The sequence below is a fragment of the Mytilus edulis genome, chromosome 12, assembly GCF_963676685.1.
Source record: "Mytilus edulis chromosome 12, xbMytEdul2.2, whole genome shotgun sequence".
In the NCBI taxonomy this organism is placed as follows: domain Eukaryota; kingdom Metazoa; phylum Mollusca; class Bivalvia; order Mytilida; family Mytilidae; genus Mytilus; species Mytilus edulis.
In genome coordinates, this window is record NC_092355.1 from 70,879,602 (window position 1) to 70,899,038 (window position 19,437).

General features: G+C 31.9%; 1 protein-coding gene and 1 long non-coding RNA gene across 3 annotated transcripts in view; one reads left to right on the forward strand and one right to left on the reverse strand.

Annotated features, from left to right (window-relative positions):
* The window catches only part of LOC139499040 (uncharacterized), a 38,723-nt gene that overhangs the window by 9,413 nt on the left and 9,873 nt on the right, over positions 1 to 19,437 (reverse strand). The gene's annotated exons all lie outside the window — the stretch shown is intronic.
* On the forward strand, positions 938 to 5,039 carry LOC139498057 (fatty acid-binding protein, liver-like). The gene is made up of 4 exons (XM_071286360.1): positions 938 to 1,112; positions 1,663 to 1,841; positions 4,015 to 4,128; positions 4,940 to 5,039. Exons 1-4 carry the CDS (start codon positions 1,037 to 1,039, stop codon positions 4,988 to 4,990), a joined length of 420 nt encoding a protein of 139 aa, XP_071142461.1. The 5' UTR covers positions 938 to 1,036; the 3' UTR covers positions 4,991 to 5,039.

The window sequence follows — 19,437 nt, forward strand, 5'->3', positions numbered from 1 at the left end:
CTACCGTGCCACCTTAATACACCATTCGTGTTGCTCATGTTATAACAAACCCGGTAATAACATTTATTAGGTAGGTCACATTCGGGAGAAGGGGCGGGATTGAAGTTGCGACATCAGGAACGTAAACATTTTTATGGAAACGGATATTCCATAATGGTCAAGCAACTCGTCATGATGTCCGTACGAAGGTAAATTAACCTGAGAGTGCGACAGATTTATTATTAACATATTCATTGCAAAGTGACGCGGAGAGAATTTTAATAAAAATAATTGCGTTTTAATATCCCTCCTTGTTGCACATATCTAATAAAGATGAAATATATGAAAAGATGATTGACACAGAATTATCTTTAATCTAATCAGAAGTCGATATATAATATATGTATTTACAAGTAATATCTCCGTGAAATAGAGTTATCATAACACAATGTAGCTATTTATACATTTTTTGTCATAGAAATATATGATGGGGTATGTATTTCGATATTTAAAATGTATGGAAATGATGTGGTGACATAAGTTTCAGCTGCTTACCCCCTTATTATGTCGAAGTAACCCCCTCCCCCCAAAAAAGAAATCCTATCTTGATATTTTCTGAACAAAATGTTATAACTGTATTTTGAATTTATAATGTTTTTAAATTTGTGTATTTTACATTGCATATATGTATATAAAATTGAGAATGGAAATGGAGAATGTGCCAAAGAGACAACAACCCGACCATAGAAAAAAAACAACAGCAGAAGGTCACCAACAGGTCTGCTAAGCATTGCATATATACATGTATTGATATAATTGGCATTTAATCGATTTAAGTAGACTTCTTATGAGTATGACATGTTCAAGTATAGTTGTTGGTATATAACAGAGAATAAGATTATTAGAATTAAGATTGAAGCTTAGTATTATTTATTGTGTAAGACCGTGAACTATTATCGGTTTAATAGGGTTTAATTTAGCGATAAAGATATGTCCAAAACGTAGACTGTTATTTAATGGTATAAGCATAATAGACGCATCGACAAAGAAAATAATCATGGCACAATTTGTTGGAAAATGGAAAGCTAATAATGCAACAAGGACAAATTATGATGAATTCTGTTCAAAATCAGGTAATATTTCATTGGCTAGATAAAAAAAAACCAGGGGTGGAAAAAAAGGGGGGTGTTACGGTGGAATAGAATGCGATTGACTGTTTTAGAAATAGTTAATCACTTGTTTTCACGATATAATTGCATATACATGTTTAGTTCAAAATCGTTACAGTTTTGCATATACATCATACATGTTTACTTATAATGGTTTACTTTTTTTATAATTGTTATTTGGATGGAGAGTTGTCTCATTGGCACTTACACCACATCTTCCTATATCTTTTAGTTCAAGATCGTTACAGTTTTGCACATACATGTTTAGTTCAAGATCGTTACAGTTTTGTCTTCGTTACAACTATGTATTTACAGGATAAACACAACATATTCACTTTTTGTCACTTTTCAGAGTCAATTTCCGTTCTGCTATTTTGTTCTTTATTTATACGTATCTACTCACTTTCCCTGCCATAGGATACTAGGGTTTGGGCAAACGAAAATATTTCTAAGTCAGGTCATGCATTTAGATTAATAAAAAAAAAATAGCAAATGGACATTTTGTTTCCTTAAGGTCTTACACAAGATTTAATAGACAAGTACAGAGATGCCGTCACAATTATAGGCCTGGAAAACAAAGCAGGAGACGAATGGATCATTACGTATGATACTGGCCTAGGGCCACCAATGTCTTACGAATTTAAACTGGGACAAGAACTAGTTACAACAGATTCCGAAGGCAAAGGTGTAAAGGTATGTATTAAATAGAGAATGGAAGAGGGACGAAAGATACCAGAGGGACAGTCAAAATCATATATCGAAAATAAACTGACAACGCCATGGCTAAAAATGAAAAAGACAAACAGACAAACAATAGTACACGTGACACAACATAGAACAAAGAATAAGCAACACGAACCCCACCAAAAACTAGGGGTGATCTCAGGTGCTCCGGAAGGGTAAGCAGATCCTGCTCCACATGTGGCACCCGACGTGTTGCTTATGTTATTACAAATCCGGTAAATAGTCTAATTCGGTAGGTCACATTCATGAAAGGGAAGGGGATTGTAGTTACGACATTGTGTCAAGGAGACAATAACCCGACCAAAGAGTAAACAACTACAGAATGCCACCAAAGGGTCTTCAACACATCTAGAGAATCCCGATTCCGGAGGCAGGCTTCAGCTTGCCTCTTAATAAAAAATGTGTACCACATCAGTGAATATGTAACGTCATACTAAACTCTAAAACATAAAAATGTATACATACATGTATAGAGTTAAAGTTTTGTCTTTACTTCCGACACATATGTGGTTTGATTGGGGTCCTTCATTTCTGTATACTTTTAAACTATATACATGTTTTTAAGGTGGTATGGGAGTCTAAAATAAAATGATAGAATTTGTTCATACTTTAACAAGACGTAGTATCTATTGATATATGTTCAAAAATATAATAATAAAAAAATAGGTCACCGCGCATTTTCTCAAGCTACAGGTTGTTTTGTGCGGATTATACAGGAAAAAAACACCGTTTTGTGATTAGAAACTAAACAAAATTATAGAATTGTAAAATAAATTAGGAAAAGATAGCTTTCAGACAATGCTTTGAGAATATCAAAAAAAAAAAAATAGGGTCACTGTACGTTTTTCCGGCTTAAATACAATATAGAAATATTCCATGTAGATTCTTTCAGATAATGCACTGTAATAGAGTTACCTCCCCTTTATTTGCCAATTTTTTTTTTTTTTTTAAAACAACCAAAAATAATCTACACTTGTAAAAATAATAATGTTTATAAGTTATATTCTTATAAATTGGTTCTTTAAAATGAAAATTCACATTAAATATCTGCATTCTTGCATCAAATTTTGCTAACTTGATTGAAAATATGGACCTTAGGTTCTCTGTTTTTTTACAATCCAAGATGGCGGAGACACCCATACTACCTTAAGTCACCTTTTCTCCTTTGCTCATATACTCTGGCATTTATATTGTATATAATAGTTCCCAATGTGTCTCTATTCTGTATATGTTTTTGGAATATAGGTTCCCCTTTTTCTTTATTGGTTGCCCTTTATTTAATACTTTCAGTGATCGTTATTCTCCAGGGGTGGATCCAGCCATATTCAAAAGGGGCATTCCAACCATATGTCCTAATTCAAATGCATTGATCGCTCCAAAAAAAATGAAGGTTCCAACCCCCGGAACCGCCTCCCTCCTCCCTTAGATCGGCCACTGTTCCCTATCTGTATAATCCACCAAGCCACTCATATTTGGCCTTTACCATATTTGGCCTTTACCATATTAGACACATCATTTTAAACATTTAAGGTTTTCAATATTCATCAACTTATTTTGGCACTCCATCTGTTTTTTTTTTGTTTTGGTCTAATTCCTTTTTGTATTTTTGTATTGACGGAACAATTTAAAGTACACGATATGAAGAGAACCAACCTTTATTTGATATATGTCTCGAACACAAAACATTTGCCATCCCTATTACCTTGAATTGAGATTCAGATATGTATGAATTAAAATAGTTTAATCCTACAACGAAAGCATCACCCAATCTATATGTGGACGTATACACAATACATGTACATGTATTTAAAAAAAGTAAAATGTTTAGCAGGGGCGGATCCAGCCATTTTAAAAACGGGGGGATGTTCCAACTATATGTCCCAATTCAAATGCATCGATCCTCCAAATAAAGGGGGGGCAACCCCTGGAATCCTCCCCCTGTATCTGCCACTGTTTAGAAGGTTAAACAATTAAATAGTTTCATTTTACGTTCAGACATTTCGACATTTTCGTTAAAATTCAAATTCGTTTATTAAATATTCAATATATATGTATTTATAGCATCTTTATTTTTTCTAACCTATGCAATATTTCTACACATTAACCACTTTTAAATTTGCAGTTCACAGCTACTATAGGTACAGACGGCGTATGGACTGACAAATCTAGTCACGAGTTAACGGGATGGATAGAAACAATCACCACAAAACGTATTGAAGGAAATAAAATGATTGCTGTACGTCATTTTTAATATATTTAACATTTTTTGGAAGAACCAAAATTTAATTAGCCGTTTCAGAATCTAAAGGTCTATGGGCAATTCTTATGTTCTTACACCAAAATTGAATTTCCATTGTTTATGACGTTTGAACCAATCAAAAGTTGGTGCACACTTTTTAAAACATTCCCCAGAATGTGTTAGATTCTGAAACGGCGAATTGCATAGTACTAGTTTTTTATTTGTTTTTATTAAGGCTTCCTAAAATAATAGCGTTAAGGGAGTGAACCTTACCCTTTTCAATATTCAGCCGTAACGTGTGTATTCAAATCAGCAATCTATAATATATTGATATAGGAAGATGTGGTATGAGTGCCAATGAGACAACTCTCCATCCAAATAACAATTTATAAAAGTAAACCATTTTAGGTCAAGGTGCTGCCTTCAATTTTGGTAATAATGAACGCAAGCATACTCAGAAGTATTACTGTTTTACAATATCTGATGAAACAGAAACGGTGGCCTCTTATTTGTTAATGTCATTCGTTATTCTCTCTTTTTACAAAAAAAAATCATACAGCATTTCGAACAGCAGTGCAGAAAATCGCCCTCTTATTCAATCACAAATGAAAATTCATGTACAATAAAAACAATTTAAACATCCTTGCATGATGGTATTGTATTTTAGGTATTATACAATAGACTATTGGTATATTTTGTACCAAATACAGGTTCAAGTTGAGGCGTGATTTGTATTTCTATTTCTAAAAACTACGGCATAATACATATATCTTTGATGGCATTAACACATATCTTATTCCTGTTTCAGTCAACAACATTAAATGGAGAGACGATGACCACTGAACTTGAGAAACAGTAACCATGGTAGCTGTGATAAAACACTCTTGTATCAAAGCTGTTGAAAAAAAATGTTTTTCGTTTTGTTTACTTTCTGCATCTGGTATGATTGCCAATAAGACAATTCTCCACACGATACCAACTGTTGCAAAAGTTAACAAGTTGAACTTATTGTCAAAGAATGGCTTACAATAATGAACAAAACCACTACCCTACATAGTAAAATTGAGAATGGAAATGAGGATTATGCCAAAGAGACATCAATCCGACTAAAAAGCAGAAAACAGCCGAAAACCAGCTACATGTATGGGTCTTCAACACAGCCAGAAAATCTCGCAACCTAAACAAAAAAGTGTACTAGTTCATTGAAAATGGACGTCATACTAAACTCCACAATAAATAAGAGAAATCACCTACAAAGACAGAGGCTCATTTCTTCGTTTAGTTTAAACATATTAATATATAGTGGATTGGGAAAAAAGTTTTGCAACTTATATTAATCCCTTTCCAATTTGTGGTTGCGAGTGCTGCCTTGTAGCGGCATTATCCTGCTCTTTTTCGAAATCTACAAGGGTGTCTTTAACGTGCAAGAGATATAATGGCTCTCTCTTAACACGGGTCAGCCATTTATCGTCCCCTTGCGACGGACTGGCATCGTTTCTTCAAGACCTTACTCGCAAAATGTGTCAAGGGAAAGCCGAAAATTCAGTACCTAAAAATTTCATCTCAGAACGAGATTCGAAGCAGGAACCTTTTTGCTTGTAGTTCGATGCACTAATTAGTACACCATGACTCTCTTGGGACAGGCGCTAAAATTTGATGGGGTTAAACGTGTCTTCTAATGTCTAAAACATGAGATCTCAATCTTCCTTTCATACCTCTAGCAAATGTGTAGAAAATACAAACACACAGAAATACGCACAGAAAGCTATTACAAATTAAAAGGTCCACCGAGTTACACGCATCTGACTTGACAAACGCAAATACAGAAACAGAACACTGTGTATACGTGAGAAGCAGGGAAAAAAGAAATATTGAACCAGTAATTTATCAAGCTAAACATCCTAAATCAAACTGAAATATTAGTATTCTATAAATGTATTTTTTGTTATTTATTTTAACAATAAAATGCAATAAAAAACTTTGCTATATTTTGAAAAATAACACAATGCCACACCGAATGTCGATAAGTTAAGATTATGATGAAATAACGTTTGTTTGTCAAAAATTTATAATCAGCCATGTTGACAGTACATTTTTTTAAATAAAAAGTAAGACATCAAAATTGCAGCTGTTTAAAAAAAAAAAGATGCAAAGCTTCAACAATGACATTTTGAAGAGAAGTAGATTGAAATAATAGAAAAACGACGACGTCCAATGTGCCTGTTATGCGCATAGTGAATATACACAATTAGACTCCTAAGTACTAGAAGTTTATCATTTAGACTATCCTCTAAAGCATATATTAAGGAACACGGCCAATCTCCACTCAATCCTAACTCTAAAAGGTATAAAAAACATAGGCAATGATCGATACATGTATTGTTCGAATAAAGAATAAACAACAAGTATCTTTTGAACTCCATGCATGTTATATCTACGTAATTATCTATAATACTAAAATTACGAGGTCCAATTTGTCAGCCGTCATCACGTAAAAACGATGAATCAAAGAATTCAACTTTATATATAACTAATATAGTACAATGGTGTTGATGAAAAATTACACCACTCTAGGCCCGATTGTTTTCCACGTAATTCTCGACTCCTAGGAGTCGAGATTAAGAATTGAACGATGGACACTAAGGGCGTGAATTTTTCTTGCTACCTGATAGGAAGATATCACGAGACGTGAATACTTAAAATTTATTGATTGGTTAGGACAATCCAAACCAAGTAAATGTCCTTCAATCCCGTAGAGTATCGGATTTGTCGTCTCTATTTTAGCAATTAGATTTTACACAGGTAACTTTTATCTATAAATAGACGAATCTTCTGGAGTAAACAACAACGTTAAACGATACTACAAGTGCATAACGTGTGACCCTATCACGTGTGTGGTAAAATTGTTGATTGATGCACGTGGCTATTCTAGTAAATGAATTAATCTACAAAGCGAGAGCTCTTTCCATTTTCATCAGCTAAGAGTCGAATTTAGCACTTTTTGAAAGGCTATCGCTTGTTAATATTGCCAATAATTATGAAGTTACGGATCGAGTCCGACACCGATACCAATAGTATATTCACCTGTTACCTATTACCTTATCTGTACGTTCCGCATCAGACAGGCGCACCATGCACCAAACAGCGTATTTAGAATTTTGATGTATACTGTTGAGTAAAAAATATTCCATTCCAGGCCCTTTTGTTTTCCAAATTATTAATATTACCAATAATTGATAGGTTCCAGGTCGACGGGTTCAAACAGAAAGATTTTGAAAGCAAATAAAACTGTGCACCTTATACATGTTATAATCGGCATGACTTTATCAGATGACAATACCAATACTAAAATAAGGCATACGCATAGTTATATATCAGTCACGGACCCGCGATATCACGGGTGTGTTCTAGTATATATTAAATGCCTTGCTCGATTGGCGAACAACACGGAAGTCTTCACGTCCAAGATATCATTTAATCGACTAATTAATATTAATTAATTTTGAAATAAAAGACGATATGAATCTAATTTGTCAAATTTCATATACATATTTCATAACATATATCACAATTACATCTTGAATTAACAATACAATCAACTAAATAATATAAATAGAAACAGTCGTACTTCAAGCAGAAATTCTCGTGAAATTGCGTTTAAAAATAATAAACATAATAGTATGCGTAAAAGAATGTTCCCAAGGTTGTTTTTTTTTATGATAAGATTTCCGTTCTAAAAATAATTATGACAACAATAAACAAAATTGCGGAAAACGGCAGGTTTATGATTTTGCACCTAACCCTTACTACCTGTATATATCATGTATAATACATGGTATATGTGTATCATGATTTTTCAACGTCTTTAAAAGCTTCGAAACTTCATGCTACTCCTTGCAAACAATTGTAGCCTAGTTTATTTATTTGTAGAATTTGATATTCTTTAGTCTACATCTAAATCCTTGTAGTTAAGGGTGACACATGTGGAGCAGGACCTGCTTACCATTCGTGGGAGCACTGGGAACACACCCAGTTTTAGGTGCGGTTCGTGTTGCTCAGTCTTTAGTTTTCTCTGTTGTTTTTTGTGTGTTAATTATTGTTTGTCTGTTTGTCTTATTCTTTTGTAGCCATGACGTTGTCTGTTATATTCGACATACGAGTTTTAATGTCCCTTTGGTATCTGTCACACCTTTTTAAGACTTAAGGTGGTACCTAACACTTTAACTAAAATTAATTTGGCTCGTTTAATTTTCTTAAAATTTTGACGAAGTATTTACCTTGACCCTTTGACAAAAATATAAAAATTTCAAAAAATTTGAACCAACCGTTTAATCAGAAAATTACACTGGTTATACAGCAGTTTGACAAACACTTATTTTGATCATTCAGAAGCTTAATATTCCCATATGAACACAACGTCATTAAAACGTTCTGCTGATTTTACAGAGTTATCTCCCTGTAGTGTAAGGTACCACCTTAATTGAACAATGATAATAAACGAAACGAAGAAGACAAAATAAGAAAGTAGAAAAACAAACTAAAGCGAACGATTTTTTTTACTACTCTGTTTTGTGTGGTTGAAAATAACAATTTTATAAGAAAACAAAAACGTAACGTAAATAATTGCACGAGAAGAACCACGTTTATTTCAAAAATCTTTTAGAAGTGCAAATTAAAAACATTCTGTCTTAATAAATCAAGGCATCACTTTATTATTGGTTAAACATTATAATTACATATGCATACCACATTTCTAAATTGAAATATCTATATAATTCTCATTTTCTATCTTGAAGTTCGTAATTCCATCAAAAAATTGTTAAAGTACAATTTGATTCTGACTAAAGGATAGTTACACTACATAGTTTCCAGATGTTCGGCATTATTTAATACACGATTGATTTGTTCAATCGGCGCCTTTGCTTTGTTTATAATTCAACATCGTGATTACAAAACAGCCTTACAGGTATTACGAAAAGGGGGGATATATAAATGGGCAAAAACCAACCTCAACACAGTCACGTTGATGTTCTTGGAGGTTAAGGAACAAGGTGATTTTATTCGAACCTAAATTCATTTTACCTTTTTCGAGTTCGGTTATTTTGGTGAAATACTAATTTTCAGAATGTTTTGGACAATAGTTTTCATTGTCTTTAACTGCAAAAATTAATAAAAATAAAAGAGAAATCTTTCTAAAATATTGTATACAAAATTTGTCAATTTTAATACACTTAATTTTACTGATAAACTCGTGATTCAACACCAAATGATTAAAAAGCAGTTGTGTCTTTTATTAAGTCATTAGAACCGAGGAAAGGAGACCAACAACTGTTTATTATCATATGTATTATGATATTATCGAGTTCTCATTATGTTTGTTTTGTCAATGTATTTTTTTTTTTTGCAAATAAAGAATTATATATTCATTTTCAGTTCGTTCAAAGCCATATTGAACAGAGATACAGTGTACAACGAGAATAGTTTAGATGTCTTTGGAAAAACTGGTGATTAAATAAGTTAGAGGGAGTTTAGTTATAGTCAATGGTCTATCCTCCTTGGAGGAGAAAAGGGCCTTTAAGTAGTCGATAAAAGTGGCTGCCAGCTTGAGTCTAGTTTTAAGTTACACTAAAATATCCCCAGTGAACAATTTTGGAGAAAAATTGCTAGGCTATTTCATTCATTCTTATATTGAAATATCTTAGCAAAAACTTTATTTAGGTTTAGAAATTTTTGCCACATTGAATAATAGTGAGATATTAACCATCAGGCTACAAAGGAAAACATTCAACTTCCGGTTGCGGTTTACACTTAGTTTAGTATTTTATCATTATATTCAAATGTTGCTGAATGCCCTGTTTTAAGACAATAATCTCAATATGATATTGTTGGTAGTGAATGGGGCATTCCAGTTAATTTCTGCTAGTAGGGGATGGATGGGGAGATTTTTTTTATACGTATCAGAAAAAAACATCATAAAAAACTACCTATTAGATCTAAAGAGTAAGACCTATCAGATGTAGAGTTTCTGTTCATATTGGGTGGATGGGCTTTAGGGGGGAAAATGACCTACTGCTGTAAGACATTCAGAAGTTTTTTGCGTATAATTGTACGTGTCAGATGAAAAAAAAAAATTACACCCCTAAGATGTATACATTTTACACCCCTCAGAAAGGACTATCAATCCCCCTTTAGCAGACGTTTGCTGGAATGGCCCAATGTATTCGGACGTTCAGGATTCTGTATCAGTTATTAATTCTTCTTTGTTATAACCTTCACACATACAGTAAATCTATGGTCTTTAAATGTAAATGAGTATCTGTATATACATTATAGTAAGTAAACACTGTAACAGTTTGCTTTCAAACATTTTGAAACAAGTCAGTTCTGAGAATCTATTACTTAAACAAAATTGCCAAATTTCTTTTAAACCTAAATATTGTTATAATTGAATCAAACAGTTAAAAAATTTGTCAATTAATAATTTCGAATAGATTTTATAAATTAACTTAATTATACTTACAGAAATAGAATACAGCATGTAAAACGTACCAAATCAAAATGATATTTAGAAATAACATATCGTTCAATTCATTCAATAAATCCATACAGTAATCTATATATCTTTTGTCACCTAAATATTTTCTTAAGTTCAGGACTTCCAAATGTATATTTATAGTTTTGAACATTCATAGAATTGATTTCATCTACACATTGTTAATACCATTGTATAGACAATTAAGTCACAGTATAAAATAGGATCCACGTCATTCCGTATACAAAATAGATAAACTTTATAATTACTAAGGGCTTATGCTTGGATTTTAAGGATATATATCCAGAGAGATAAACAGTACCAATATATCATACAGAGTAATCAGCAAGGACCGATAACTCTGCATGAGAGATTGAAACAGTACAGCTACATAACAGATGTATCGAAACGTACAAAAGATAAGCAATAAGAGAAGACGAATTGAAACTCTTTGATTTGAAAATTGACAATTTTTCAGTGAGTAAGATACCAGAAAACGGTAACCTTATAAAACTTAAATTATCCTTGACAACATGCAAAACCCTTCCTACGTTTCTTAAGACAAGTGTTTAACTTTGATAGATCTTTGCTATACGGTCTAATACCAATATATATGATTCATAAATATATTGATAACAGATAGGAAGGCTTAGTTGCCTTCCAAGAAATCTATGTCCTGAATTAATAAGAATTCTTTGAAATCTAAATTAGTCATGATTTACAAAAAGTTCAAGAAATGTTTCTGGGTCTCGATGGCCTAGTGATCTAAGTAGGCCATCAACAGTCAGCACTACCATGTCAACACTAAAGTGTGTATTGTATAACATTCTAACAGCTATTGTATTTGTCTATGTAACGGATTTACGACAGACGTTCTCCTGAATATACAAAGCTAGCAACAAAAATAACATAAAATGTATGGATTTACGACAGACAATCTCCTGGATATACAAAGCTAGCAACAAAAACAACATACGTGTAGCTCACAATGTTAGATTTGCAGTTTTGCTGATACTAGTAGAACACGAGTGCAAGAAGCAAAGTTCCCTATTCACTCACCAGTCACATTTTTCTCTCGCAATTTAGGACAGTTTTTTAATAGATAACTTTGGCCCCAATTTAACATCTGACCCGAAAAATTTCCGTTTCTGTGAATTAAACCCCGACTTGGTAACATCTAGAACATTTTGGCTAGAAAGTTTTTCTGAAGTTTTAAGGTAAAATAAATCTTTTGATAAGATATCTTAATTTGAATCAATGTATTTCCTATACATCTCATTAAGGTCTTTGAAATAAATATATTTAAGAATGAAAGTATGACCAGTCCTGTTATTTTTATATTGAATGTTTGAGTTTTGTTAGATCCTCACAGTGATTTGAACCCATGCCTCTGTGACATCGTGGCTACAGAGTCATATACCGTTTGACTAACTAGGCTACTTTGTATATTAAAACATAGATTTCGTTAATTGACTAATGCATTTTTTCGTCGGCTTTATTAAGAGTTGTAACATAGTACATAAAGCTGTTTAATGTTTTATGCCATAAAAATGTTTCGTGGCATATCGAAAGAATCTTGCACTTCGACAGTTCTCAATTTTGTGTAGGATACTACATTTACTTAACAGTCAGTCACAACTATAAACGGTAAAATGTGTTCCAACTTTACGACCGATATTCTAATAATGGCTAAAACGGATATGACGTTAGTTAGACGAGATTCGAGAAGTCGACAATCGACTGAACTCGGTTGACTTCCGCTTTTCTCGATAGAGGTACGGAATCAGCCGAGTTGTGACGAATGGAAAAAACTTGGGTTTTACTACACAACGATGGATAAGATAGACATTTCTAGCAGAAGTGCATATATAAAGTACATGTAAAAATATAAATAATCATGTCACTAGAAAAAATGGATTAATACAAGGAAAAATCTATACAGAGATAAAAAGTACTTTCAGAGAATTTGATGATTATAATGAATCATCATGAGCTTTAGATTAATTTGAAATTTACGTGCTTTATATTCAAACACACTTATAACATGAACATTATATGACTTTGCATTTAGCAAAAAATATATTTATTTTATTTAACTTCTAGATATAGATTTATTTTTGTGATGTTGCGTAATAATAGTATAAATCAATTAAACTTTCTTTTTTTTTAATTAACATCAGCATTTAAAGATATATTAAAAAAGTATAAGTTATTGTAGATGACAAAAACGTATTACGCGGATCGCTTGAAAAGTACATTTCTCCTAATACTATTACTCGTTAGTAATACAATGCCCTATTGTCAATTAATTACAGTCTGCCACGAAATACGATACATAAATATATTTTTATTTTAAGTGGAGGTAATGGTTTCAAGAGGCAGTACAAAAATAAATAATCCGAAAACAAACGTGTTGCTGATTGTTTTCAAATCTTTTAGGAAGCTTCAAAAGACGGGTGGGGGATTTTTTTTTGTCTGAGTCAGAAAATGTTTTCGCGCTATTTGCATACTTATTTTGTCTTTCAACGCCATCAATGATCAAATTATCTTTTTTTCAATATTTAACACTATAAGGTATGGGGGAAACTTGGATTCAGATTATTTTTGTCATCTGCTAGTCCAGATTTTTTTCTCTCATTAGATTGGGGATCAGAATATTATTGTAGATACAAAAAACATACCCTCCCCCCTCCCTGACCTCACATTTAATTTATTGGTTGACCCCTTCTCGATTATAATAATTAACTGACTATTGAAGAAAGTTTGTTTAACATGTTAAAGTAAATCATGTCGGTACTTTTGTACTGACTTCTGGGCTGTTAATACCATGAGTACCTCGGTAACCATGGTAACCGGTTTAATTATACCAAATACTTGTTTGTACTTACATGACTTATTGCAGTGCAATAATACATTCTGCATGACAAAACGTATTACATTTTGTACATAGATACCAATCATAATTAAAGCAATTATGTACGGTACACTATAGTAAAAAAGCATACAACTCATTTTAATTGCAGCTTTAACTATTCTAAATAAATTTGAAAATTGGTTATTACGGAGTAAACAATAGGTGGAGAATATCGATGTAGTTTTCCTTTTCAATGCAATGTTAAAGTCATTCAATTATCTCTAAATGTTAAAAGATTTGTGTGTCAAAAACAATTTTCTGCTTTCCAACTTTGTTCTACATTACAGAATTTTAAAATGGTCTTCATGTTTCACTTTTTACAGACATAATGATAAATCCCTTTGAGACGCATACATTTTTTATTATAATTGTTTAAATTATGTTTGAAAACGAATAATATCAGTGCATCTCATTAAACCTAAGAGAAAACAATGAGATTGTAATCAGAGCTCAAATTACCGAGTAGAAATAAAAAGTTGAAATAAAAAAACCAATTCCAACTTCAAAAGATTCAATTACAAATTTCCTTTTTTGATTTAATGAAATATTGAATAATTAAAAATGAAATAGGACACTAGAACAAGTTTAAATAGTTCCCTCATATGATTTTATTCTTTTATATATATTTATAGTTCTATACAAAACGTACAGATGTTTTATTCCATGGAGAGTTAATTTTGTATTATAAACTGAAATCATAGTACATTGTATAACACATTAAAGGTTGTGGATGGCAGATACAGAATAGAAAATAATGGGAGAAAAATATCAGGAACAGTGAAAATAGTCACAGTATAGAATGCACAACACTATAAAATCATGCAATATGTATGCTCTTGCATAGCCACGAAAACATTTGTGTTAAGTACCTTTTTAATATCAAACTACCTCAAGTTCCCGTCACACAAATTCTCCCTAATAACTTCCTCATTATCGATCAAACAGACATATACCGGACGGAATACAATTCTTTTTATAGGATGCATTCTGATACAATTTCAACCCACTTTTACATGATTACAGCATTTGAATCATCAACCGTTATTGTCATAACTTAAGTGCAATAATTACAACTGACTAATTATGGTTAAGACAAGGAGTTGCACGCGTTGTCGTGCTCTTAATACCCCACTTGCATTCTCAAGTATCGGCTTAGATGAATTATATAGTGTTTAAAAAAAATAATTAATACGTTCATAAAGAAATTGCACGTTTTTGCTTTATCTTGAATTTATTTCATATGTTTAACGTCACCCTGTCAGCACCAACTGACTAAGTTGTTTCAGGATTTTATTAAATACAACAACAAAAGATTGATAAAACTGAGAATAGAAATTGGGAATGGGGAATGTGTCAAAGGGACAACAACCCGACCAAAGAGCAGAACTCAGGCCAAGGCCACCATTTTAACCAAGATATGAAACAAAATATATTAAATATCTTTATGTCATTCTGATTCTCTCCTCTTCTTACTAAATAAGCCAAAAAAGTCTATATTAATACAATACGGTTGTAAGACTACATGTCTCATGATTGAAGATAGATGATTTACATAAGGACCAAAAGTTTTTCAATTGCAAAATCTGTTGTATTTTCTTGCTGTGTATAATTCTAAATTTTAAAAGTTTTTCAGTCTATTTACTTACATGTTACTTCGCATCATTGTCCAGCTGCTGTCTTGAGGCATACAATACAATGTAGTATTTAAATCGTAGTTTCATATTGATTATGATTATTTGATAAGAGGTCCATGATGAAAATGAGTCTTTAAACTAAAGGTCCTTACTCGAACCTTTCAATTTTACATTTTTTTACTAATAAAATAGAAAATGAAATGGGTAATGTGTCAAAGTGACAACAGGTCGAGCAAAGAGCAGAAATGACTAAAAAATAGGATTTTAAGGGGAGAAAATAAATCTTCGATTTTAAAATGGTGGCTAAAAAGACATTATAATAGAACACACACCTCTACGATTTGAAGACCAGGGGCCTGTTTATCGAAACTGTCCTTAGCTCTGTCCTAAGATTGCTTAGGACATAATTTAGGATAAAGTTAGGACCGACTTACGACACGTCTCAACATGCACATCGAAGCTATCCTATCTTAGGAATATCTTAGCTAGGATGTCCTAGCCGCTGTCCTAAGTATTGGCGGAAAAGAAAATACAATTTAAATATGAATAAAATAATATATCATATAATATTTTATCTATAATTTTGTTTCTTTAAATATGGTGAATTAGAAACTAATTATTAGTTTAACATTAAAGGTAATAATAATTATTGTATAACAATTGTACATTTAAACTGTATAAAACAAAACATATGACAAAAATAATAACTACGTATCCTATAAAAATTTAACAAACTAATTGTAAACTAGATATATAATCGGTAAAAATCATTACATGTTTTTGAGAGAGTTTAATTCGAAGTGTCACGGTTTCATTCTTTGACAGTTCAAAGGCATTGAAATCTCGTGTGCATTTTTCATATACATACGGAGAATTTCAACTATTTTACTACTGCTAAAAAACTAATACATGCCAAAATGAAAAAAAATCGAAATTTGAATATATTCTAAAGTTAGGACCATCATAAGACCATCTTAAGACACCTAAATTGGTATCCTAACGTTAGGACAGTTCCTATGATTTTCCTAAGTTGAGACATGTTTGATAAACCCACTTAGGACTATACATGTATAAGATGTGTCCTACGTTGGTCATAGGACACGTCCTAATCCTAAGAGTGCTTCGATAAACAGGCCCCTGAAACTTGTAAAACTATTTAACTATCACTATATGTTGTTGCCTGCTTTTACATCATTTTTGAATGACTTGTTTTCTCTTTTTTCATATCATTTCTGAATTATTTATTTTCTCTCTCTCTCATATCAATTCGGAATTATGTACGAACCATTTTGCACATATTATTGTTGGTCCTAAAAACCTTTCATTATATATATCATATGTACTATATAGATCTCCCAGTATTCAGAATATCAATATGTATAATTACTCAGCAATAAATCTCTAAGTAAATTAGATATTAGGTGTGATTTTAAGTATCATATTAAACATCCACAGTGTCACACTGTATATTTTACAATACTGAGAATCTTTATTTTTGGATGAAATTACAAACTGTATCGTCTCATTCGGTTTAAACCTTTTGTGACTGCACTTAAAATTATGAACACGTTTATAAATACAAGTTTATGTTGCATCTCGTCGCTTCATAATGACACTGCGAGATATCATAGTTAAAGAGGGTCTAAAAGGGGATCTTATATTTCTTTTTTTTAAACCTTTTCTGAGACTAGTAGCTACTATATAGAATTAGTCTCTGACCTTTTAGACCATTTTTCTCTATTTTTATTCATTTTGACCATTATTCTCCATGTTTCTAAATTTAAGACTAAGCCCCCCTTTTTTCTCTATTTTCAATTTATTACCTCTTTTTCTCTATTCTTTAGATATGTTGCCATGTATTCTGAATATTTGCCCATTCTTCTCTGAACCCCATCATAACCCACATTAAATAACTTTACACATATCAGATAGGGTTGATTTATTCAAAATATTTAATTTCTATATAAATCATCTTTGAATTTGTGTCGTCTTACGAAGATAATTAAATGTTTAAATCTTTCCCTTTAAGTTCCCAAAAAAGACCTCTTCAGCGGAGGATAAATTTCAAAAAATGAATAAGCTTTTTTTTTAAAAACCAATTGCAAGCAAAAGGCGGAAAAGATATCTATATCTATCTTTAATTTTTTTTTTATATTTGTAATAATTTTTTGTTTAACTTCAAATGATCACATACTATTTAAAATGAAGCTAACACTAAATGCAAGTTTTTTTTTTATTTATTGATTTAAAAATAAGAAGATGTAGTATGATTGCCATTGAGACAAGTATATATTCGACAGATATCAAATGACGTACAATGTAGCTATTATAGGTTTTCGTACGACATTGAACAATTAGCAAATACCACAACGTATCTAGCAAGATATAAAAGACTTCGACATGACAAAATGAAAAGCAAAAAACAACAGCACCATCGGTCTGATTTATGCACAAAACAATGTGACAGAAGCAACCAACGATATCCACTGAAATAAAAGCCCTCGAGACAGACACATATAGATGGTGACCATGCTTAAACTCATTTCATGAAAATTCATTAGACTAAGTGTAATTAATATCGGGCTAAAATGATATGTTTCCTGTAGTTATTACAAAATTCAATCAATTAATAATTTAATGCCTTATAAACTAGTACAGAATGTCTCAGTACGAGTTGACAAGAGCGTACTCTACTCTCTTTATAACCGAGTGGTCTAGGTAGTTACTATTGTAATCACTAGCCAGTCAACACTGAGGTTGTGAGTTCGAAAGCCGCACATGTGGGTGCTCTCGACTCCAATCTTATTGACTAGGATCGGCAGTTGTCCTATCGAAGGTCGGTAGTTTTCTCCGGGCACTGCGGCTTTCTCCACCTATAAAAACGTCCGATACGAAATAAACAAAGAGGTGGCGTTAAAACACAAACAAAGTATAAAAAAAAACTCTTAATAACCACTGAATAGAAACAAACAAAGAATGGACAGACTCGTGTTGCAAATAACGATATCTGAATTACTTCATTTAGAAACTAGCAAAACATAAATTGTTTGAAAGACTCTGATCAAAGTTCTCAGAGCTGTTGTAGGTGGCTTTAAATAGAAATATCCAGTATCTTATTAAAAGAAGATGTTTAACCTAATTAAATAATACTTTAGAGGGCGTTAAGATTAATATTAATAAAAAGATTTTCCAACTTCAGTTTCTTTTAAAATTTTCAATAAATCAGAATGAAAGCAGGCTACTAAATATTTAATTACCGCTAACAACATCATAAAAAATAATTCGTAAGTGATTGCGAGACGTTATTTATGTATAATCTGATCTAATTACTTCTGTCTGTATTTTCCACGTAAATCTTCATTTGATTTGTTAAGATGAATAAAAGATCCTCGTGGATGCAGGTAGAAGATACCTCACAATCATACGGAAGTCCATAGGGACCTAAACAAATAACATCATATAGATATAGGAAGATGTGGTGTGAGTGCCAATGAGACAACTCTCCATCCAAATAACAATTTAAAAAAGTAAACAATTATAGGTCTTCAACACGGAGCCTTGGCTCACACCGAACAACAAGCTATAAAGGGCTCCAAAATTACTAGTGTAAAAGCATTCAAACGGGAAAACCAACGGTCTATTATAATATATATATAAAAAAAACGAGAAACGAAAATCACGTATAAATTACATAACCAAACGACAACTACTGTACATCAGATTCCTGACTTAGGACTTATATTTAATTGTTAAAGGGCTGTGTTTCGAAATCATCTGAATTTATTAATTGAGATTTTGTGTTATCTTTACGTGTTCTTGTCGTAATCATTATTGCCACATCTTTTGTTATTGGTGAAAATATACGTATCAAGTTTATGAAGTAAAATAAATAAAAAAATAGAAATAGAAAGTTTTATAGAAATCTTATAAATGACATATCGAAGTTAAACCTAGTCACAGATGCAGTAAATAAAACATTGAATTGAATTGAATTGCAATTATACAATTGGATATTTCGACACGTACATTACAATATGATGCCGTATTTTATTATTTAGTCTAATTTGATATTTGAACACATGCGCTAACATATAATGTCCGAACAAAAGTGTCAATAGGGTTTGGATATTACGTAATAAAATTTAAAAATAAAAAAAAATGAACAAATAAAAACGTATGACATGTCTCTCATTTGATAAACAAGTGAGATGGATATCCCAAAGGTT

Bases quoted from the DNA above. Each gene is read 5' to 3' on its own strand.
- LOC139498057 (XM_071286360.1), top strand. From the start codon at position 1,037: ATGGCACAATTTGTTGGAAAATGGAAAGCTAATAATGCAACAAGGACA. The intron at 1,113-1,662 runs GTAATATTTCAT...TGTTTCCTTAAG, and splicing joins TGAATTCTGTTCAAAATCAG to GTCTTACACAAGATTTAATA. The intron at 1,842-4,014 runs GTATGTATTAAA...TTAAATTTGCAG, and splicing joins CCGAAGGCAAAGGTGTAAAG to TTCACAGCTACTATAGGTAC.